Here is a 24,603-nt window from a genome sequence, read left to right on the forward strand (position 1 = left end):
GGAGACGGTTACAGAGAGTGGTGAACTCAGCCCGGACAATCACAAAGGCCAAACTCCCATCTATAGAATCCATCTACCAGGCCCACTGTCAAGGAAAGGCCACCAGCACTGATCCATCACACCCTGGCAATGTTTTTCTACAACCTCTCCCGTCGGGGAAAAGATACAGATGCTTGTACACATGCACCAGCCAGTTTCGAAAGTTTCTACCCTCCTGTTAGAATACTGAATGGACTCAAACTTTTAGTATTCGCCTGTACCTGTATTTTTGTTTTTGCCGCTGTTTACCTATTATTTACTTATCTTTGCTACTTAACTACGTGATCTACCTGTATTGCTCCCAAGACACAGATTTTCATTGTGCCTCGGTACACATGACAATAAATTCAATTCAATTCAATTCAATTCAAGAGGAAGAGAGAGGCTTATATTAGGAGGAGACGTGAAGGATCAATTAGGGTGCTTGAGAGTTACAAGTGAGTCAGGAAAGACCTAAAGAAAGAACTAAGAGGAGCCAGGAGGGGACGTGAGAAGTCATTGGCAGATAGGATTGAAAGCTTTCTATAGGTATGTCAGGAATAAAAGAATGACTAGAGAAAGATTAGGGCCAATCAAGGATAGTAGTAGCAAATTGTAAGTGGAGTCCGATGAGATATGGGAAGCGCTCAATTAATATTTTTCATCAGTATTCACACTGGATAAAGACAATGTAGTCGAAGAAAATACTGAGATACAGGCTTCTAAACTAGACGGGATTGACGTTTGCAAGGTGTTAGTAATTCTGGAAAGCGTGAAAATAGATAAATCCCCTGGGCCGGATGGGATTTATCTTAGGAGTCTCTGAGAAGCCAGGGAGGAGATTGCCGAGCCTTTGGCTTTGATCTTTATGTCATCATTGTGTACAGGAATAGTGCCAGAAGACTGGAGGATAGCAAACGTTGTCCCCTTGTTCAAGAAGGAGAGTAGAGACAACCCTGGTAATTATAGACCTGAGAGCCTTACTTCATGGGTAAAGTGCTGGAAAAGGTTATAAGATTGGATTTATCATCTAGAGGTGAATAAGTTGATTAGGGATAGTCATTGTGGCTTTTGTTAAGGGTAGGTTGTGTCTCATAAACCTTATTGCGATCTTTGAATGCTGACCAAACAGGTGGAAGAGGGTAAAGCAGTTGACATGGTATATACAGATTTCAGTAAGGTGTTTGATAAAGTTCCCCACAGAAGGCTGTTGCATAAAATAGAGAGACATGGGATTGAGGGTGATTTAGCAGTTTGGATCAGAAGTTGGCTAACTGAAGAAAGACAGAGGATGGTGGTTGATGGGAAATGTTCATCCTGGTGTTCAGTAACTAGTGGTGTACTGCAAGGATCAGTTTTGGGGCCACTGCTGTTTGTCATTTTTACAAATGACCTGAATGAGGGCGCAGAAGGATGGGTTAGTAAATTTGTGGATGACACGAAGGTCGGTGAAGTTGTGGATATTGCTGAAAGATGTTGCAGATTACAGAGGGACATGGATAAGCTGCACAGCTGGGGTGAGAGGTGGCAAATGAAGTTTAATGTGGAAAAGTGTGAGGTAATTCACTTTGAACGGAACAACAGGAATGTACTGGGCTAATGGTAAGATCCTTGGTAGTATAAATGAGCAGATAGATCTCTGTGTCTATGTACATAGATCCATGAACGTTAATAACCCTATCAACCTGGGTGGCAAGGTGGCGTACAGTGTGTTAGCTTTATTGGTAGAGGGATTGTGTTTTGGAGCCACGTGGTCATGCTACAGCTGTACTAAACTCTGGTATAGCCACACTTGGAGTATTGCGTACAGTTCTGGTAACCGCATTATAGGAAGGATGTGGAAGCTTTGGAACGGGTTCAGAGGAGATTTACTATGATGTTGTCTGGTATGGAGGGAAGGGTTTACGAGGAAAGGCTGGGGGACTTGAGGCTGTTTTCATTAGAGAGAAGAAGGTTAAAAGGTGACTTATTTGAGATATAAAAGATAATCAGAGGGTTAGATAGGGTGGACAGTGAGAGCCTTTTTCCTCAGATGGTGACAGCTAGCACAAAAGGACATAGCTTCAAATTGAGGGATGATAGATATAGGACAGATGTCAGTGGTAGTTTCTTTACTCAGTAGTCGGGGGCATGCAATGCACTGCCTGCAACAGTAGTAGACTCACCAACTTTAAGGGCATTTAAATGGACATTGGATAGACATATGGATGAAAATGGAATAGAGTAGGATAGATGAGCTTCAGATTGGTCTCACAGGTCAGCGCAACATTGAGGGCCGAAGGGCCTGTAGTGTGCTGTTATGTTCTACGTTCAATCAAACTTCTCATACTTTGCAGCAAACAAGGAAATGTGCAAATCCACATTTGTGATCTTGCAGGAAAGATTACCAACCTCGAACAGGAATGTGAACTGATGCTCACCTACAAAGACAAAACTGTTCATTTCTTGGTGCCTACGAATGCTGAATAAATCTTCAATTATTTATCATGCATCTTCCACTGAGGGGGTGTCATAAGATTATTGACAGTGCATGCAATTTGTGTTTATCTGAACCAAGAACAGAGTACTGAGCATTAACTTATGATTCAGGTAGCAATAGGCCAGAGTGAATCTCAACAGGTCTCAAAGCGAGTATCTTTGTTCTGAAGAGCTATAACAGACTCAAAAACATCAATATTTTCTCTCTCCAGACCTGCTGCATTTCTTCAGCATTCTGTTTTTGATTTCAAACACCCCCAGTGTTTTGTTGTTATTCACAAGGTATTTACCTCATCACTCACAAGCACGTGAATACCCGTGGGTCCCTGCTTGTAGATCTGATGGATTTGACGAGGAGAAATATTGAAAAGTTGGGCAATCTTCTCAGTCATTTCAACTGCTGTTAATTCTTCAAAATAAATTGCGTGGTACACTGAAACAGAAGAACACACAAGTGGAGTGATGTAGCTTTAAATTGGTCTTTTTGTTAATAACAAGACTTCAGCATTTGCCTTTTCCCGCTTATATTCAACAGTAAGATACACAGGAAAAATTATGAAATAAACAGTGAAGATGGAGGCTGATATCGAGAATTTCCTGTCAAGTGTCACCAGATGCACAGGGCATCATCAGCCCTGCAGTATTGCAGTTCATCTATGCTCCACATTCCTTTTGACTACAGGTCTTTGGTATATGGGACTTAAACTGATGCCCTGTAGTTTTAGGCTCCCCTACCCCAGAAAAAAGACCTTGTCTACTCAGCTTATTCATGGCCCTCGTGTTCTGACGCTCGAGGGAAAATAGCTCCAGCCAATCAGCATCTTCCTCTTGCTCAAACCCTGCAATCCCAGCAACAGTCTTGTAAACCTTGATGAACCCTTTCAAGTTTAACATACTTTGTATAGCAGGGACACCAGAATTGAACAAAGTATTCTAAAAGTGGCTTAACCAATATCCTGTAAATTTGTTTTTTTTAGTTTATTGGTCTCTATGAAGATTGATATGCTCTTAACCTCTCCTGCTACAATCAAGAATCAATGGGCGCACAGTCCAAGATTGCTCAGTTCCTCCACTATCTCTCATTTATTCTGCGCTGCCTTGCCTCCTTCCACCTCCAATTTTAAGGTTGAGACCTATTTTTCCACTTCTGTCCAACTGGTCAGGCCATCTCTACCTTTCTACAGGCTAAAGCTTTCCCACAGACAGTCAGCCATGTAAAGAAATTTACAGATTTCCAAAAATTGGTTGTCATTGCCCCTATTTTTGTGTTTAAATCTTTCAGAATAACTACAAAACACAACGAGTTGAGAACAGAGCCATAAGTGTAATAAATTCTTGGTTTAAAAATACAAGTCAACCTCTGGTTCCAGCCACTAAGTTAATTTTGCATCACATTTGCAAATATAAAGGACTTTTACTTCATTGCCCAGAATACCACAGATGAAAAGGGATTTAAGATTGGATAAAGAGAAAAAGGGAGGCTCATGGCAGATACCGAGGGCTCAAAATCAGAAGTCCTAGAGGAGTAAAGAATGCGACAAGTTAAAAAGGAAATCAGGAGTACAAAATGGGACATGAAAGGACATGTAAGTAAATTAAAGGAAAATCCTAAAATATTACAAGTACATCAAGGACAAAAAGGACAACTAGAGAAAAAGTAGGGCCCATTCAGGATCACAGTGGTAACGTGTGCATGAGCCAGAGGATATAGGTAAGGTTTGAAATCAATGCTTTGTGCTGGTGCTCACTTGTGATAGGGATGATATAGGTATAAAAATCAGGAAGAAGAACTGCAATATAATTAAAGAAGTTACAATTGACAGGTGTTTGAGTGGTCAGACAGGCTTAAAAGTAGATAAATCTCCAGGACTGAGTGACATATATCCCAAGATGTTGAGTGAGGTAAGGGAGGAAATAGTAGAAATACTGGCAATAGTTTTCAATTCCTCGTTGGCCACAGGATAGGGGGCCACAGGACTGGAGTCAACTAATGTGGTGCCATTATTCAAGAAAGGAGCAAAGGATAAACCAGGAAACTATAGGCTGGTCAGTCTAACTTTAGTAGTGAGAAAGCCATTGGAGGCAATTCTGGGGGACAAAATTAATCTATATTTGGAGAGGCAGGGATTACTCAGGTTTTGTTAAGGGGAATGATTTGATTGAATTTTTCGAAGATGTGACTAGGTGTGTCAGTAAGGGCATTATGACGGCAAAGCTAAGAGGCCATGAGATCCAAGGGAAGTTGGCAAATTGGATCCAGAATTAGCTGAATGGCAGGAAGTAGTGGGTGATGGGTTACCAATCTGAAAAACTGACCGAGTCCAGTGGGGTCCCACAGAGATCAGTATTGGGACCCTCGTTGTTTGTGGTTTATATAAACTATTTAGACTTGAATGTAGAATAGCCTAAGATTACAAGCGGCTGTAGATGGGCTGGTCAGAGGGACTGACAGTGCCAAATGGAATGAAATCTGGATAAGTTTAAGGTGATGTACTTGGGCAGGACAAACATGGCAGAGAATATATGATGAACGGGAAGATCCTGAGAAGCAGAGAGGACCAGAAGGACCTTGGTGCATATGTACACCAGCCCCTTAAGGTAGCAGGACAGGTAGATAAAGTGGTTAAGGCAGCATACATCACAAAGGCTAATTTTTATTAGCCTAGACACAATTTTGGAACAAAGTTGTTATGCTAGAACTGTACAAAACATTGGTCAGGCCATAGACAAGAGTGGGCGGCACGGTGGCACAGTGGTTAGCACTGCTGCCTCACAGCGCCAGGGACCTGGGTTCAATTCCTGCCTCAGGCGACTGTGTGGAGTTTGCACGTTCTCCCCGTGTCTGTGTGGGTTTCCTCCGGGTGCTCCGGTTTCCTCCCACAGTCCAAAGATGTGTGGGTCAGGTAAATTGGCCATGCTAAATTGCCCGTAGTGTTAGGTAAGGGGTATGGGAGGGTTGCGCTTCGGCGGGTCGGTGTGGACTTGTTGGGCCGAAGGGCCTGTTTCCACACTGTAAGTAATCTAATCTAATAATGTACAGTTCTGGAATCCACATTATAGGAGGGATATGACAGCATTGGGGAGAGTGAAGATGGAGATTTACCAGGATATTGCCTGGACTGGAGAGTTTCTCTGAAGAGGAAAGATTGAACAGACTGGGGTTTTCTTCTATGGAAGAGAGAAAACTGTGTGGCTGTATCTGTGTGGGGGTGGGGTGGGGTGGGGGTGGGGGTGGGGTGGGGTGGGGTGGGGTGAGAGGAGACATGATTCAGATGTATAAAATTATAGGGGCCATAGACAGGAAGAAACCTTTTCTCTTGGTGGAGGGATCAATGACCAGGAAATATAGATTTAAGGTAAAGGGCAGGAGGTTTACAGGAGATGTGAGGAAAAGCTTGTTTTTAAACCAAAGGGTTGATAGAATCTGGAGCTAAGGGTGGTAGAGGCGGCAACCCTCAATATTAAGGGAGTATTGAGCTGTACACAAGGCATTCAGGCTGCAGGTCAAGTACTGGAAATGGGGCAAGACTAGTTAGCTGGCTGTTTTTAACTAGTGTAGACTTGAAGGGCTGAAAGGCCTTTTTCAGTGCTGTAAATCTTGATCGCTCCAAGACCATGTGGGACCTTAACAATAACACTACTGAAGCCCAAGTCCAAGTCTATATTACTCTCATCAACCTACTTGTCACCACCCCAAAATATTCAATTAAGCTGGTCAGATAGAGATCTTCCATCAAAATGAGGCTGATGTATCTTCATTCAGCTAAGCTTTTCTAAAAAAAGGTTTTAGACTGCCCATCAAAATGATTTCCAATAATTTGCCCATAAAGAAAGTTAAGCTAACTGGCTTATATTATTTTGATTATGTCTTCCTCCCATTTTGAACCATACAATATTGGCAAACCTTCAAATCTTTGGTAGAGTTCCTGAATTCAAGGAAGATTGAAACGTATGGCCTGACCTGCTGTAATTACCTCCACCGTTTCTTCAAACAACCTGGGTCATATTTTGTCCAGGTCTGTTGATTTATCTACTTTCAAAGATTCAAATCCTTACAAGACCCCTAGTCCTGATGGCCTGCATCCTAGAGTTTTAAAAAAAAAGTGGTTACTAAGATAGCATGTGCATTGGTTTTTAATTTCTAAAGCTCCCTAGATTCAGTAAAGGCCCCATCAGATTGGAAAAAAATTAGCAAATGTGCTTTACTCAAGAAAAGTCAGACACTAAATTCAGGAACCTACAGGTCAGTTAGCCTAACATTGTTGGAATCTGTTGAGAGACTTAGAAAATCTTAATGCAATCTGACAGACTTGACATTGTAAAAGGATAATAAATTAGTCAAACGTGGAGTCTTTTGAAGCAACAGGCTACCCAGATAAAGGAGAACCGGTGGATGCACTGTACTTCGATTTCCAAATGGCATTTGACAGGGTACCACAAAAATTTTCAGGTTGGCAGGATGTGACAACTGGTGAGCCACAGGAATCACTGCTAGACCCCAATTATTTGCAGTTTACTCCAATTATTTATTAAATGAAGGGGACAAATACATGATTACTAAAGTTGCTGTTGATAAAAGGATAGTAGGGAAATTGTGATCAGGAGTCTACAGAGGATTTTGACATACTAAAAATTTGGCAGATGGAGTAAATTATGGATAACTGTGAGCTGGTCCTCTTTGGCAGGAAGAATAAAAAAGGAGCATATTGTTTAATGGAGAGGGATTGCACAACTTTGAGGGACAGAGGAATCTGTGCATCCTGGTACATTCAACACAAAGCTAGCGTGCAGGTATAGCAAGTGATAAGGATGGCAAATGGAATACTAGCATTTATTGCAAGTGGAACGGAATAGAAAAATAAGTATATTTTGCTGCAGTTGTATGAAGATGTGGCCTAACACTCAGAGCAGACTTCTGCTCATATATTTTCCAAGAGTGAAAACTAGCTAACTGGCCACACCCACTGCAAAGACTCATCCAATCAGTGCACCAAAAGCAGAGAGGCAAGGAAGGTAGAGAATCTTGCTCAATTCAGAACTCGACACAGAAGCTGCCAGCCAGCAGCTTCTAGGTCCTGAAGTCTACCAGTTGAGGCAAACTCCTCGAGGATCTAGCATTAAGGTTTCTTTCGCTCCTTGCGCAGTGGGGATCAAGGGCAAGAGAACTGCTTTCAGAGATCACCCCCTTGCGTGCCACCCATATCTCTAACTGTTCCCCCAGATTGGGCCTGAATCTATAGGAGTTTAGAAAAACGAGAGGTGATCTTATTTAAACACAAGATCCTGAGGGGTCTTATCAGACTGGAGGTGTCTCACATTTAACAGGGAGATGTTGAGGATTTTTTCTGTCTCTGAAGGATGGGAGACGTTGTAACTTTCTTCCCTAGGAGAATGGAGGAGGTGGAAGTTATTGATTATATTTATGGCAGAAATAGGTACATTCTTGACTAACAAGGGAGTCAAAGATTATCATGAGTAAGCAGAGACATGTAATTAAGACTGATCTGAGTGTGGCTTTAATCTTATTGATTAGCAGTGCTGGTTAGAGGGGCTGAATGGCCTCCTCCTGCTTCCAATTCATATGTTTGTAATATCCACCCTCATACAAAGTTTTTGTTTTCTATCAAGTAATTCAGATTCACCCTCTTTAATGCAATCATCAGTCTCATTTCATGAAGGTAACTCTGCAGACATTCATTAAGAACCTTACTTACATGCATCTTTTGTGGCTCTTTGAGGCTTTACTCTTTTCTTATCGTTCTGTTCTTAATACACATATAAAACATTTGGACTTGTCTTCACTTGACTGGGCAGAATTTTCTTTAAATTTTTTTCCCCTTGAAATTTTACCCTTACATTTACTGCATGTAACTGTCGCAATTTTGGGGTCTGACAAGCGCTATTTTTGCCTCATTTCACCCTCTTTGCAACTTGTCAGGAGACACATTTCATTGCCTGAGGTGCCCTCTACTTCAGAGACAAACTTACTTAATAGATGGAAATACTCATTGATATACTGCTAACTACTAAACAACTACCCCATGTAGCTCAAGAACATTTGGGTTGCTCAGTTGTCTCTAACTACAGGATTTCTACTTTTAGAATAATCTTCAAGCTACTTATATTAGGCATACACTTTTATCATCTCCAAGTTACTCTTGAGGGGTTAGGAGGAGGACCATCTTGCAGAGGTGACTGGGTAGGTGGTGGCCTGTCACTTTTGTGCCTAAATTGATGCCAGGTTCCTGTCTGGTTTTACTAATGGACCTAATGATTGGCTACAACGGATTGATGCAGTGGACAATTAAAATAGAGCCAGCCACATCGCTGTAGGACTGGTGTCACATATCAGGCAAACCAAGGAAAAACACAGACATCCTTCTCTAAGGCATGCTTATGAACAAGATGGGTTTTCTTTTTAAGTGAAAACCATTAGCTTTTCAGTCAGTTAGTCATTCTATTGAGCTTTTAATTCCAAATTTATTGATTCTGTGAATTTAAATTCCACCAGCTGCCACTGTGGGTTTTGAATCCCTCACCTCAGGATTATTTGCCCTGTTTGAGGAAAGAACGTTGGCAAGGACATGGGAAGAGCTCCTTGTTGTTTGACTAGTGACACAGCATATTTAACATTAACCTGCAAAGGCAATGAATCCTCCATTTATCACATCAGAAGGATGAGCAATACAGCAAACAGTGCAGTGTTGAAACCTCAGCTGAAATTGCATTGAGATCTGAAACGTGCTTCCAACAGAGCATTCTGACTCAATCAAAATTGCTATCAAGTCAAACAACAAGACTCAGAACACATGCTTTAAACACAAGCACTGTGTAGATGGTGTGTGTGGTGTTGCAGTGCAGGTGCCTTGTCCAACATCAGCGAATTAACTCTCTATAGATGGATATGGAAGCAATGACAATAATCCCAAGATCCCTCCTGTATTCTTTACCTCTAGTCTGTTATTTTTCAGTTAGCTTTTATCATGCATTTTTGGGTTTACTCACACTTACAGTCAGGCAAAAATCCAAAATATAACAGGAGCTGACCTGAGCTAAGAATAGCCATGGGAAATCAATGAGCCTTCCAAATTCAAACAGACAAGACAGCAGCACACGGGTAGGAACACAAGCAAAATGAAATTATTCATCTGGAACATTCTAAGGCAGAATCACAATTCTTCACAACTGCGCACTTTAAAACTCGTGGCCAAGAATGGGCCTGCTCCAAGGGAGAGAGTGTTGAAAAGTAAACAATTCTTACTGTCAGACACATACAACTCATACAGCTGACCAACTTTCCCCACGCTGAACTGGTCCCATTTACCTGCATTTGGTCCACATCCCTCTAAACCTATCAACGTACCTGTCCAAATGTCTTTTAAATGTTGCAACTGCCCCTGCATCGATCACTTCCTCTGACAGTTAATTCCATATACAACCACCCTGTGTGGGGAAAAAGTTGACCCTCAGGCCCCTTTTAAATCTTTTTCCACCCACCTTAAAAATATGCCTCCTAATTTTCATCACCCCTACCCTTGGGGAAAGACCTTTGTTATTTACCATATTTCCCTCATGATTTAATAAGCCTCTTAAAAAAAGTCACCCCGCAACCTCCTAAGCTCCCAGTGAAAAGTCGTCCCAGCGTAACCAGCCTTTCCTCATAACTTAAACTCTCAAGTACCAGTAACGTCCCCTTAAATCTTTTCTCGCAGGGCAACCAGAACTGCAACAGTACTCCAAAAGTGGCTTCACCAGCATCCTGTACAACAGTGACATGACATCCCAACTCTTACACTCAATGGTCTGAGCAACAAAGGCAAGCATGCCAAACTTTTTTAAAACCACCCCATGTACCTGTGATGCAATTTTCAAAGAACTACCAGCCTCTTTTGAAGCAGAGGTCTGCATGTTGTACATGCATACACAAAAGGAGGAGCATTTCAGAACATAGAAAAATACAGCGCAGTACAGGCCCTTTGGCCCTCGATGTTGCGTCGATCCAAGCCCACCTAACCTACACTAGCCCACGATCCTCCATATGCCTATCCAATGCCCGTTTAAATGCCCATAAAGAGGGAGAGTCCACCACTGTTACTTGGTAGGGCATTCCATGAACTCACGACTCGCTGAGTAAAGAATCTACCCCTAAAATCTGTCCTAGACCTACCACCCCTTAATTTAAAGCTATGCCCCCTCGTAATAGCTGACTCCATATGTGGAAAAAGGTTCTCATGGTCAACTCTATCAAAACCCCTAATCATCTTGTACACCTCTATCAAGTCACCCCTAAACCTTCTTTTCTCCAATGAAAACAGCCCCAAGTGCCTCAGCCTTTCCTCATATAATCTTCCTACCATACCAGGCAACATCCTGGTAAACCTCCTCTGCACCCGTTCCAGTGCCTCCACATCCTTCCTATAGTATGGCGACCAAAACTGCACACAATACTCCAGATGCGGCTGCACCAGAGTCTTATACAACTGCAACATGACCTCAGGACTCCGGAACTCAATTCCTCTACCAATAAAAGCCAGTACGCCATATGCCTTCTTCACAGCACTATTTACCTGGGTGGCAACTCTCAGAGATCTGTGTACATGGACACCAAGATCCCTCTGCTCATCCACACTACCAAGTATCTGACCATTAGCCCAGTACCCCATCTTCTTGTTACTCTTACCAAAGTGAATCACTTCACACTTAGCGACATTGAACTCCATTTGCCACCTTTCTGCCCAGCTCTGCAGCTAATCTATATCCCACTATAACCTGCCACATCCTTCTTCGCTGTCAACAACTCCACCGACTTTCGGATCATCCGCAAACTTGCTCACCCAACCTTCTAGCCCCTCCTCCAGGTCATTTATAAAATATGACGAACAGCAATTTTGTCCCAAAACAGATCCTTGCAGAACACCGCTGGTAACTGCACTCCAAGATGAACCTTTACCATCAACTACTACCCTCTGTCTTCTTCCAGCGAGCCAATTCCTAATCCAAACCTCCAACTCACCCTCAATGCCATACCTGTATTTTTTGCAGTAGCCTACCATGGGTAACCTTATCAAACGCCTTACTAAAATCCATATACACATCTACCGCTTTACCCTCATCCACCTCCTTCGTCACCTTCTCAAAGAACTCTAAGGTTTGTGAGGCACGACCTGCCCTTCACAAAACCATGCTGACTATCCTTGATCACATTATTCCTATCCAGATGTTCATAAATCCTATCCCTTACAATTCTCTCTAAGACTTTGCCCACGATAGAGGTAAGACTCACCGGCCTATAGTTACTAGGGTTATCCCTACTCCCCTTCTTGAACAAGGGAACCACATTTGCTATCCTCCAGTCTTCTGGCACTATTCCTGTAGACAACGAGGGTATAAAAATCAAGGCCAATGGCTCTGCAATCTCTTCCCTTGCTTCCCAGAGAATCCTAGGATAAATGCCATCAGGCCCAGGGGACTTATCTATTTTCACCCTTTCCAGAATTTCCAACACCTCTTCCCTACATACCTCAAAGCCATCCATTCTAATTAATTGTGACTCAATATTCACATCGGCAACAAGGTCCTGGTTCCTGAGTGAATACAGACAAAAAGTATTCAGTGTCTCCCCAATTTCTTCAGCCTCCACACGCAACTTCCCACTACCATCCTTGACTGGACCTATTCCTACCCTAGTCATTCTTTTATTCCTGACATACCTATAGAAAGCCTTTGCGTTTTCCCTAATCCTACCAACCAAGGACTTTTCATGTCCCCTCCTTGCTGCTCTTAGCTCTCTCTTTAGACCCTTCCTGGCTACCTTATAACTCTCAATCGCCCCAATTGAACCTTCACGCCTTATCTTTACATAGGCCGCCCTCTTCCCTTTCACAAGGGATTCCAATTCCTTATTAAACCACGGCTCCCTCATACGACCCTTTCCTCCCTGCCTGACAGGTACATACTTATCAAGGACACTCAATAGTTGCTCCTTGATCAAGCTCCACATATCAATTGCACCCTTCCCTTGAAGCCTACTTTTCCAATCCACGCATCCCAAGTCCTGCCTCGCCGCATCATAATTTCCCTGCCCCCAGCTATAACTCTTGCCCTGCAGTGCACACTTATCCCTCTCCATCACTAGAGTAAAAGTCACCAAATTGTGGTCACTGTCTCCAAAGTGCTCACCTACCTCCAATGCTAACACCTGGCCTGGTTCGTTACCCAGAACCAAATCCAGTATGGTCTCACCTTTTGTTGGCCTGTCTACATATTGTGTCAGGAAACCCTCCTGCACACGTTGGACAAACACCGACCCATCTAACTACTCGAGCTATAGCTTTCCCAGTCAATATCTTGAAAGTTCAAGTCCCCCATAACAACCACCCTATTACTTTCACTCTTCTCCTGAATCATCCTCACAATCCTTTCTACATCTCTAGGACTATTAGGAGGCCTGTAGAAAACTTCTAACAGGGTGACCTCACCTGTCCTATTTCTGAACTCGGCCCAAACTACCTCAGATGGCGAGTCTCCATCCTTTCCACTGCTGTAATATTCTCTTTGACAAGCAATGCCACACCTCCCCCTCTTTTACCCCCACCTCTGACCCTACTAAAACATTTAAAACCTGGAACTTGCAACAACCAATCCTGTCCCTGTTCTACCCATGTCTCCGTAATAGCCACAACATCGAAATCCCAGGTACCAACCCATGCTGCAAGTTCACCTACCTTATTTTGTATACTTCTCGCATTGAAGTATACACACTTCAAGCCACCTTCCTGTTTACAGGCACCCTCCTTCGAGATTGATGCCATGTTCCTAACCTCCCTACACTCCAGGTCCTGCACCCTAAAGCTACAGTCTAGGTTCCCATGCCCCTGCAGAGTTAGTTTAAACCCCCGAAAGAGCACTAGCAAACCTTCCCCCCAAGGATACTGGTGCCCCCTCGGGTTCAGGTGTAGACCATCCTGTTTATAGAGGTCCCACCTTCCCCAGAAAGAACCCCAGTTATCCAGAAACCGGAATCCCTCCCTCCTGCACCATCCCTGTAGCCACGCATTTAACTGCTCTCTCCCCCTATTCCTCGACTCTCTATCACGTGGCACGGGTAACAAACCAGAGACAACAACTCTTTGTTCTAACTCTGAGCTTCCAACCTAGCTCCCTGAAAGCCTGCCTAACATCCTCATCTCTCTTCCTACCTATGTCATTGGTGCCAGTGTGGACCCCAATTTTATCCCCCACCAGACAAGCCTGCACAAAGCATGGCAAATGAAATTGATTTCAGTGTGGTACAGGTCGTTCTGCTTAGAACACACATTGTATTAATGTGAATTTGCTGAAATGTGATTGACATATTGGGGATGCAGTTTCTAAAGTGCAAACATTTAAAATGTGCATTGGCTATAACGTGATTACATCGCCAACACTAAGCGCTGTTTCGAAAATGTGATTTTTCTATAATGCAGGATATAGAAGAACTGACTGTACACAAATTTACTTACCATAGAAAGAACAGCTTACAGAATCACCATTTTCATGTTTATGCTGCTGCTGCTCTCGAATTTGTTGTAATTCCTGACAAACATAAATCGTCAGCCTTGGTCTGACCATCCTGAAGGGAAAAATATGAATTATTACACTTGTTACACTGGAATGTAATGAACTGACAAAAAAGTTCACGATAAAAAAATTATAAAAAAGCTTAGCATAAGAATTAATAAAAAAAGAGAGATGACTGGTTCCCAAGCTACTCATCACAAGACAAAATCTAAATCCAAAATAGTATGAAATAGAACCAGCCTCAAGTCAGTCCACCAGTTAGATCACAACTGGTCTGCATCTTAATACATACTACCTGCCTTAGTTCTATAACTCTAATGTTCTGACCGAAATTAATTATTACAGCCAGGTGGGGTTTCCACGGTCTTCAGGCTAAAATATTAGTTTGCAAGCTTTCAATTGACTCAGTCGCAATACATTCTTTTTTTTAAGGCAGCGTGGTGTGGGGCGTGCTGAGGAAGGAGAAAGTGAGTTCTAGATATCTGCTGGCCTTTGAATATAGCTTAAGGAAATCAAACCGAGCTTACTCAACTTATTTGTTAGCCCACTTAACTGCACCTCCGCCAAGGCTGCTATTCCCACAAGGTCTGGTGCCAGAACAGAAAATGGTTACTCCAGATAGGATGCCACCAGAACTCTGTACAGCTGAACTCTCATTTCTTCCCTGTGTATTATAGCCCTCGTTGGATAACAGTCAACATCCAATTTGCTTTTTAAATTGTTTGTTCTTGTTCACTAATCTGCAGTGGTTTGCTTTTACACCCGAGTCCCAATATTCAGCTGCTCCTCCATAATTCTGAACAGCTCACCATTTAAAAAACCAAAACTCTTTTGTTAGTCTAAAGTGGTTCACCTTACACACCCCACATTGAACTCAATCTGCCAGAGTTTTGACCACTCACTAAGTATAACTTATGGCTTCCATCCACACACAATACCTCAAAAGTACTTCTGTGGCTGGGAAGTGTATAAGGACATTGTGGTTGTGTCGTGTAAAGTGCTATTGAATGCAAATGCTTCGCTCCTCTAAATACTCACTACCCGTTGTGTACGACAGTCTTACCAATTCCTATCAAAAGGGTGCCACTAATTCCACATACTTCTAATTTTATTAACTTCAAAAACACTATTCCAGTATCACAATGTTTCAAAAGGAGAAATCAAATCAAAACACAATCCTACCTGGAAATATACTCATCTCAGTATTATGTACAGTTTTGTCTGCAAAGCTATTGAAAACAAGATTGAGTACTCCTCCGATTAGAAAACATTAACTCATACAGATAGTGAAAGCTGCAACATAACTTGAGAATTTCAGCCTTGCCCTGTGGAGAACCTTCAACTTTTTAATTAAGCTTTCTGAATTTGACCTTCATGAGCAGGATTTTGGCCTGATAGTCATGGTCAAACAAGGATCTTGACTTTGTGCTGTGTGGGAAACAGTGATGCTCCATGCACTGGTTAAATAACAGCTGCAGCATGATAACTGTGGTCCAATGAAGGATGTTGGGCAGGTTCTCAAAGCTAGGGGTTTTCCAGTTTGGTAAAAGCAGCAGAATGAAGTTCAGCCCGTGGGAGAGGATGTGGCAAAATGGCAGCACCCTTTTTGCAACTTTTATTGGTTGCAAATAATGATGGCCTTAGCAACTGGGCCAAAGTTGTGAAGGGGTTGGGGCAATCTCCGACTGCAGCAGTGCCAGCCAGATGGGAAGAACCCACAAGCAGCCTGGAGCACTGGCCGTCCCAGACCATCACTGGGAGAACACCTCCCAGCGGCTAGTTTTGTTCCCAATGCCACAAGGAGCCCAAAAGCCATTTACTTAAGAGCCTACCTATCCCTTCTCAAAATAGTGACGGGAAACTGGCATGCTCACCAGCCTCCATACTCGTCCTCATGAAATGCTAGCGCTATGTCAAAAGGCCAATGATGCAGAGAAAGGACCTGAAACAACAAATGCTGTACCCAAGCTTTGTAATGTATAACTGTTCAACTTTCAACATGCATACCGTTGGAGGAGGTCAGGATATGCCCCAGTACCTTGTACAAGACTGCTATAAAATTTGAGTTGTGTTCACCACAAATGGTGAGCAACGTGAACATTTATTTGGTCATGAGTAGATGGGGGCAATGGGAGTCTTCCCCAGCATGAAGAAAAATGATTGAATAATTGTGAAAAGTTAAGTAAGTCACTTTGAAAAAAGGCTACCTGACCATCTCCTACAGCTTGAGTGGGAGAAAGATAATTTAAATTATTTTGAATTGCCATATGTTTCTTGTCATGTAGCTTTCTGAACTTAAGCTCATATCTAATTTCTTTCCTTTATTAGTAGAGGAATATTTTCAGTCAATAACAATTTGGAAAAAAAAAGTGGTTCACAATTGGAAACTGCCAGCATGAAGGGAGCACATGCATGTGCTTTGGAATTCTTTACTCTAGACAGCAGAGACGAATCTTGCTTGGGAGAAATAACTCATTTTCATCTAACTGAAGAATCCTTTGTTTCAAAACTGAGTCTGAGTCCTAGATTACACCCCCCCCCCCGAAGGGAAATATCCCTTCAGCATCTGCGTTGTTAATCCCTCTCAGAATCTGCTGTTTCAATAAGATTCTCCTTGGAGGTGCTGGTGTTGGACTGGGCTGTACAAAGTTTAAAAATTACACACCAGGTAACTGTTTTATTTGGAACCACTAGCTTTCAGTGGTTGTGCCAAGAGGTACTCAGCCAGGGGAGGAACCAGCCTTCAGTCTTCTCTTGGGACACTCCAGAGGTAGGCAAGCCCTCCACCCTCTGATCTTTGGAGGTTCACACCAAGAAGGGCGAGAGAGATAACGAGACAAAGAAGACAACCACCTGATGAAGGAGCAGCGCTCCGAAAGCTAGTGGTTCCAAATAAAACAGTTGGACTATAACTTGGTGTGTGATTTTTAAATTTTGTACAGCCCAGTCCAACACCTCCAAATCATCCAAAAACCTTGGTATGAACGAGGTGGTCAGTAATGTCTGGAGTGGGGAGATGCAGAACAAACACAGTATTTCAATGAGCCACAACACTGCAGCACAGAGGAACTATGAAAAGCAGAGGAAAATCACCTATAGTGTATTCAAAAAGAATGGGTACCCAACAAACACAGTCTGCCGATTTCTCAGCAACAAACCCCAACAAGCAGACAAAACATGCCCAGAAACCCTAGCCACTCTCCCCTACATCAAAGACATCCCGAAAATGACTGCCACACTACTCAGACCTCTTAGCTTCGTGAGGACGTAGGTTTGCTTGCTCAGCCGGAAGGTTCGGTTTCATACGTAACATCAGTGAGCCTCTGGAAAAAGCATTGATGGTATGGTCCGCTTTTTATTTGTGTTTAGGTTTCCTTGGGTTGGTGACATCATTTCCTGTGATGTCATTTCCTGTTCTTTTTCTCAGGGGGTGGGGAAATAAGCAGAACCTCAACCGGAGCTATAAGTCTTCTCAAAACTCAGGAATGCATATGACGACCAGATATTAGGGGTCCCAGGTCTGTACCCTGTTGGGTTGGGGTCAGGCTTAGTGTTGGGTCTATATGGAATGTTGTTTCCCTTTAAAAGGAGCTCAAATCAGTGGGTCCTACAGCCCATCCCTCAAAAGGTGGAGAAACCTATCCCATTCACTCAGTGTGGTCACAGTTATTATTTTCCTCACCACGCATGTTTGATATCCAATACAACGGAAGGCGACAGTGGGTGCTCTCTGGCCAGTGGTTTCCAACCTCTAACCTCTACAATGCTGAGGGGCATTGAACATCCAGATCTCTTTCCTGATCATCCTTTCCACGAACACCATGGGCTTCCCCAGGTTCTCACCCAACGCACTGACTTGAGCCTTCACCTGCCCATTCGCCCTCAACCGCCACAAAGTGATGGTCACACATCACAACTCTCCATCCCCCACCTTGAAGCCAGGGTGCTCCTGTGGATCAACTGCTTCACACATTACCCCCTTCCTATCCATGCTTTACTATATTGTCAACCGCTCAACCCTTTCAGATACTGTAAATCCCCCCGCCACAGTTGTCATCTTCCATGCCTTACAGCCTCCAGATTACCTCGTCCGACTGTCCCATCCTAAAGAATGGGTTTGTGAGTTCTCCTCCCATGGCAGCCATTCCCCTGGTCATCACCCTCCCCTTTCCCTCAACACCTATAGATGGACACGATGGACTGACTGCATCCCACCCCCTTGAGTGACCTGACCAGATGAGAAGTGTCCAGACCCCTGACCGATGGCTGTATGTTTCCCTGACCACATTGGTCCTGCCCCTAGATATTGCTATGGAGCCGTTGGACTGACTGTGACCTATTCCCTGGGCTGAAGAAACACAGACCCTGACTGAGATCACTGCAGCCAAATGCCTGTAGTGGGATTGGAGGTGACCTTCGATTTGCTTTGCTAGAAGCAGTGATTGACGGGTGCCTGGATGGATTTTGCTAAGAATTTGAGCTATGGCAATTTGCTTGCAACATGCTTGCCATTTAACCTTCTGGCACATAGTGTAACTAGGAGATTGATTCAGCACTCTGCTATGTAAGATGTCTGCACCCTTGACTGAACCAGCAAAGCAAGCTGTCTGGATGTGTGACTGTGCTAACTAAGGCAAGGCAGGGATGCTAACAGTAAGCCAGTAGGGGCAACGTGAACAAGCATTAAGATTAGATGACCGTTTAGATTACTTAGTGTGAAAACAAGCCCTTCAGCCCAACAAGTCCACACCGACCCTCCAAAGAGCAACCCACCCAGACCCATTCCCCTACACCTAACACTGCTGGCAATTTAGCATAGCCAATTCACCCAACCTGCATATCTTTGGACTGTGGGAGGAAACCCACGCAGACACAGGGAGAATGTGCAAACTCTACACAGTTGCCTGAGGTGGGAATTAAACCCAGGTCTCTGGCACTGTGAGGCAGCAGTGCTAACCACTGTGCCACCATGCTGCCCACTGCCACCGTAAATGAGCAGCCCTCAGATGCAGCTTGGTCTAATCTGTGAGCTGGGTGCCTGTGTCTGTGTGCAAAGTGTACTTGCAACAGCCTTTCAATGCTTGTTGGTAGAGCACTCTGATTCAGGTCTGTGCTCCCAGAGTATCCAGCAAGAAGATCAGAGAATTGCCCTCTTGGCATCCATCAGATGGCAATGTCTGTGGACAAGGAGTACACTTAACCGGTACCCATGGATTGTCCCAAGAGCAACATGGAGGCTGGTCACAGACTCCATGGCCGATTTCTGCTCTGACATGCATGGAGAGATTTCACAATGGCTAGCTTGTTTGGTACGCTTGGTAAGATAGGAAGCTGAATATTGAGGGGCATATTCAGCTGTCAACAGTTGGTTATTAAGTTATAATCCTCCACTGCCTGCTGAATGCCTCATTCAGCAAAAAAGATAAAACAAAGTGAGATGCTTCCGACATTGAGATAAGCATCACCGGATATCTTGTCCAATTCTGCCACATATCTCACCATCACCATGGCACACAGACCTCTAACAATCTGCCTTTTCACAATTGCTTTCCTACTTATCTTTGTATCAGCAACAAACCTGGCTACAATAGAGTTGGTCACTACATGTAAGTCATTAGTCGATTCTAAGTTTCTGAAGCCCTAACACTGATCCCCGAGTCACTCTATTATAATGCATTTGTTAACATGAAAATGACTCAAATCATCCTAATTCTGTTGCCCATTAGTTCGTGAATCCTTTTTCTGCGCTATTATTTCCAACACCATGAGCTCTGACCTTCTGCAAAAACTTTTCTTATGTGGCACTTTATTGAATGCTTTTTGGAAATCCAACTGTATTCTTGCAGTATTGCAACAGCTACTTCAAACAACATACATGCTTTGAATATGTGAACATCCTCAACTGGCAGCTGAAGGCAAGTTAGCTGCTCTCCCAGCCTGCATCGTTCTATGAAACTGAAAGTTGTTTCAAGAATGTAAGTGGTATTAACTTCAAATGGTGCCGGTATAAAGATTAAGATTCCTAATTTAAGGAGGGTAATAGATATAAGGTTATATCTATTGGAAAAGATTAAGGACAGGACTTACTTGCATTGGAAAAAAAAAGAATGGACTTAGTAGGGATAATCAGCATAACTTTATGCAGGGGAGGTCTCATCTTACATGCTCAAGAGATTTTTTTTGGAAGATGGCAACATGGGTAGGACAGTGGATGTTGTCTATATGGACTTTACCAAAACATTTGATAAGGTCCTGATGATTAAGTTGCACAGGATTCACAGTAAGCTAGTAAGTTAGATACAAAATTGAGTTGATCACAGAGTACAGATTTTCTGACTGGGGGTCTGTGACCAGTGGTGTCCTGCAAGAATCAGGGGGAAGGATCTCTCAATTTGGATGAAAATATAGGTGACCTGATGAGTAAGTTTGCAGATGACATGAAAATTGGTGGAGCTGTTGACAGTGATGAAGGTTGGCAAAAGACACAGCATGATATAGATTAGTTGGAAAGTTGGGCAGAGAAATGGTAGATGGGCTTAAATCCAGACAACTGTGAGGTGATGCATTTTGGGAGGTCAAATGCAAAAGGAAAGCAAATGTCAGGACCCTTAGGAGTATTGATAAACAGAGGGATCTTGGGGTGCAAGTCCATAGCTCCCTGGAAGTGGCAACAAAAGTGGATAACCCACTTGTGGGAAAGTGGTAAAGGCATGTGGCATGCTTGCCTTTATTGGACAGACACTGAGTATAGAAGTTGGCAGGTCATGTTGTAACTGTATAAAGTTTTAGGTGAGGTCACACTAGGGAGCTGTGCGCGCAGTTCTGACCACCACATTACAGAAAGTATGTGGGAGCTTTGGAGAGGATGCAAAAGAGATTTGCCAAGATGTTGCCTGGCTTGAAGTGCATTGGCTATAAGGAGAGGTTGAACAAACTTGGATTATTTTCACGAGTTGGAGGTGAGGGGTGGTGTCTTGGTTGGTGCAGATATGATGGACCGAAGGGCTGTTCCTGTGCTGTACTGTTCTATATTATATATTAAAATGTTTAGTACAATACATTTGAAGCTGAAACACAAGGCACACTTACCTTCCTTTGAGGGCATTGAAGAGTCGGATTCCATCTGCAGGGCCACATATTTGGATGACGTCATCTCTCGTCAGCTTTAGCAGATCGCCACCTGTGGATGGAGGCAACAGAAATTCAAAACTTCCTGGTGGTGTTGCAAAATGGAGGAAATTTGCACAGTACTACTGATCTCATGAAGCTCCAGTGAGACACTGCCATGATTTTGTCTAACTGGAAAACATGGAAGAATTATTGGTCAGGTTGCATAATTAGTATGCTTAGTTAGTTACTTCATGGACCAGCATACTTAAGAGTTAACTTCCTGCTCATCCAGTTCAGGCCACTGTATCTTCCTTCAAAAAAAAACTCAAGTAAAAATAGCACTTTAAACACTTTATCTTAAAACATATCACCTAATTATACAAATTATGTTCCTCAATAGGTCTATATAAATCCATGTTACATTAATACCAGTTTGGGGCTATACCTGCCCTGAACACATTATTAACTCTCTTCCACAAAATCCAAAAAAGTGGATAGAGAAGACTGGCTGGTCTACCGATCGCCAACCCAATTGTAATGACCTTCACTTTGCCTTGTAACCATGTAACCTCCGAGGAGAAGCTATTTAAAAATATGTAACCAAACCTGAAATACTCCTTTCTAACCACTGGAGGTGGTCAAAAACAACCTCCAGGAAAATAAAAGATACATTTTAAAAAAAAAACAGTTTCATGCTGGAATGGAAAATGAATCCCATTTGAACTGTATCCAAAAACTTTTAGGTTCAAGGAACAAGCTCAAGTCTCCATGTTTTGTGACCACCTTTCCAATTTGAATAAAATTCTAAAGATATATTCTACATGAAGGCTCACTGAGCAGCTCAGGAGACAGTCAGCAAAAGACTCAAGAATTGTTCACATTAATCTCGTCTGATTGAGAAATGGGGAAATAAAAAAAGAGAAAGCAAAAGATGAAAATCCAAGACTTCAAGTTTTCAAAGTATGTCCAAATGGTAAAAACACTTTTACATCGCACCTCATCACATTCTCACGATGTTGCAAAACACTGCGCTTCATTGTACATGAGGTAATGTTGAAGTGCCGTCAATGTTGCTATGCAAGCAAATGCAGCAGTCAATTTGCGCATAGTCATACCGCGAATTAAAGAATCTTTTTAGTGGTGTTGGTTTGAAGCAAGAATGCTAGTCAGGACAAAGGGAAATCTCCCTGTTCTCCCAACGATGTTGCAGTCTATTTCACATAGAACTAGACAGATAGATTCTTGGTCTATCATCTCTGCTGTAATGCTGCAACTCCAAAAATCACCCATAACCAGACAAAAAGTCCTAGATTATGTGCCTATGCTCCAAAGTAGGGCAGTGCTCGTAAATGGGAAAAAGTGGAGCCAGATTGCTCAGTTTATTTCACAAGCAACTTATTTGAAATCAAGTGCATTACATGAATACAAAGGATGACTGTCAATGGCAGCTTTCTCAAACCAACCAAAGTCTCCATCAGTTCAGACAAGTGCTCAGTCAACGGCACTGAACCTATAGATGTTCCTTAACCAATAAGATGGAAAGAACAGTGAATGTTATTCAATATACTGCTTCATAACACCCTCAAAATTTTGAAGTGCAATCATTATGCAAGCAAATGCAGCCGCCAATTTGCGCATAGTAAAGTCTTAAAAACAGCAACTAAATGAAGTAAAATAAATAGTGTTTGTGTAGTGCAAGTTGTCAAACATTAACCAGGGGAGAATTCCACTTTCTTCAAAGTGTGCCATGGAACCTTATATGCCATGTGAGCTGACAGTCAAGGGACCACTTACATCCGAAAGGTGGCACAACACATTACACACCGCTTTTATATTGCGCGAGAGTACCTTGAATGGGGCTTCAACCCTCAACTTCCTGAATTAGGAAAGGATGCTTATAATAGTGCAATGTTGACACAAAATGCACGAACAAGCTCTACAGAGACCTTTTTCAAATAAAGTTCTCTTTGGCAGAATATGCAAAAGCAGTTTCCTGAACTACCCACCCCGCCACAACAAAACTCTGACAACACCAGGGAGCTCTTGCAAAGCATTGGAAACCTTGGAGTCTCTGTATCAGATGGAATAAAATCTTGAGTTTATACAGCACCTAAATTACATTCAACTGATTCAACTCAGTACTTTCGGAATAAGTTGGTTATGTAGGCAATTGCGCACATTCACTTCACGTGACAAAATGAATAAACAAAAAATGTTTTGGTAGTGATAGCTGGAGAAACTACTTTGGCTAGGATAGTGGACTACTTTGCAGTCTGCTTCCAACATCATGGGAGTTTGAAGTATCGCCCACCTGAACAGGCAGAGAAGACCTGACTGACATCTCTTCTGACAAAGTGTCTCCAAAGATTACAACATTCTCTCTACAAAACCATCAAGTATTACGCTCAAATATGTGAAGCCCTCTGAATCATGGGCAAGAGCAAGACAAACCCAACCAAACTGGTAGGTAGCAGTTAGATGAGCTCAGAGAACCTGTAGCAACAATCTTGTGTGAACCATTAAAGGTAGAATAGTTTTACACAGAATGTACAGCACACGTCAGCCATTCAATCCAACTAGTCAATGGTAATGTTAACATTTTATACAAATCTCCAACATTCCTTCCAATCCAACCCTACCAGCTTAACCTATTCTTGTCTCCTTCACGTGTTCCACAGCTACATCTTTAATGAGTCTACACTATTTGCTTCAACCGCTCCATTTGGTACTAAATTCCACATTTTGCCCACTCTCTGGATAAGGAAGTTTCGCCTCACATCATAGAGGGACGTAGAACAGAAGTTAGCATTTTATCTCATGCTTTGCAGGAACGTGGAGTCTCATTCTCCCGAATTCCCTTTTGGTTTCACAGTGACCATCTTGTCTTTATATATTGGAGACTCTGAGCTTATCAAACACTCATATTTAAAAACCTTTATTAAGTCACCCCTTTATTCTGCATGTTATGTTTTCTTGATGATCAGTATACCCGCACTTTGGATATCAATTTCATAAACTCTGTGCTTTTTCAAACTATGCCCCGTACCTTATTTACAATATTAAAAAAATATACTGTGCATAACAATACAAACATGATCTAACCAAAGTTCAATATTTTTGCTGACTTGTTGGCCCTTTTTGAATATTGTCATCACATTTCTCCAGTCCATGACGTCTTATAACTGTTTACTTAAAAATATTTTGTATTTCTATATTTGTCTCTGCACTGTGTCTAGAAAGAAATAATTGCAGTCCGAATTAAGCTCATCTTGTCTGCTACCAGAGCTATGTAATCCCCCGTTTCTAGTAATGTGCAAAAAACAAATCTTTTCGCATACATCAAGCCTTTTAATTCCCTATCCCTCCTTGACCTTTCAGGTTTCTCACTTAATGTCACCATTCACTCAACATTTGTTTAGTCTCTTCTCAGCTCCAAGC

The 24,603-nt window shown here is 42.6% G+C and overlaps 1 protein-coding gene across 3 annotated transcripts in view; it reads right to left on the bottom strand.

Moving 5' to 3' along the window:
- tfcp2 (transcription factor CP2) overlaps window positions 1-24,603 on the bottom strand; it is a 145,203-nt gene that overhangs the window by 14,272 nt on the left and 106,328 nt on the right. For all 3 annotated transcript variants that reach the window (XM_060820943.1, XM_060820942.1, XM_060820944.1), the window contains 3 exons: window positions 21,145-21,235; window positions 13,998-14,107; window positions 2,787-2,929 (listed from right to left, as the gene is read on the bottom strand). In XM_060820943.1, coding sequence (XP_060676926.1) covers window positions 2,787-2,929; window positions 13,998-14,107; window positions 21,145-21,235 — 344 coding nt within the window. The remainder of the gene's footprint in view (window positions 1-2,786; window positions 2,930-13,997; window positions 14,108-21,144; window positions 21,236-24,603) is intronic.

The sequence above is a fragment of the Hemiscyllium ocellatum genome, chromosome X (genome assembly GCF_020745735.1).
Source record: "Hemiscyllium ocellatum isolate sHemOce1 chromosome X, sHemOce1.pat.X.cur, whole genome shotgun sequence".
In the NCBI taxonomy this organism is placed as follows: Eukaryota; Metazoa; Chordata; class Chondrichthyes; order Orectolobiformes; family Hemiscylliidae; genus Hemiscyllium; species Hemiscyllium ocellatum.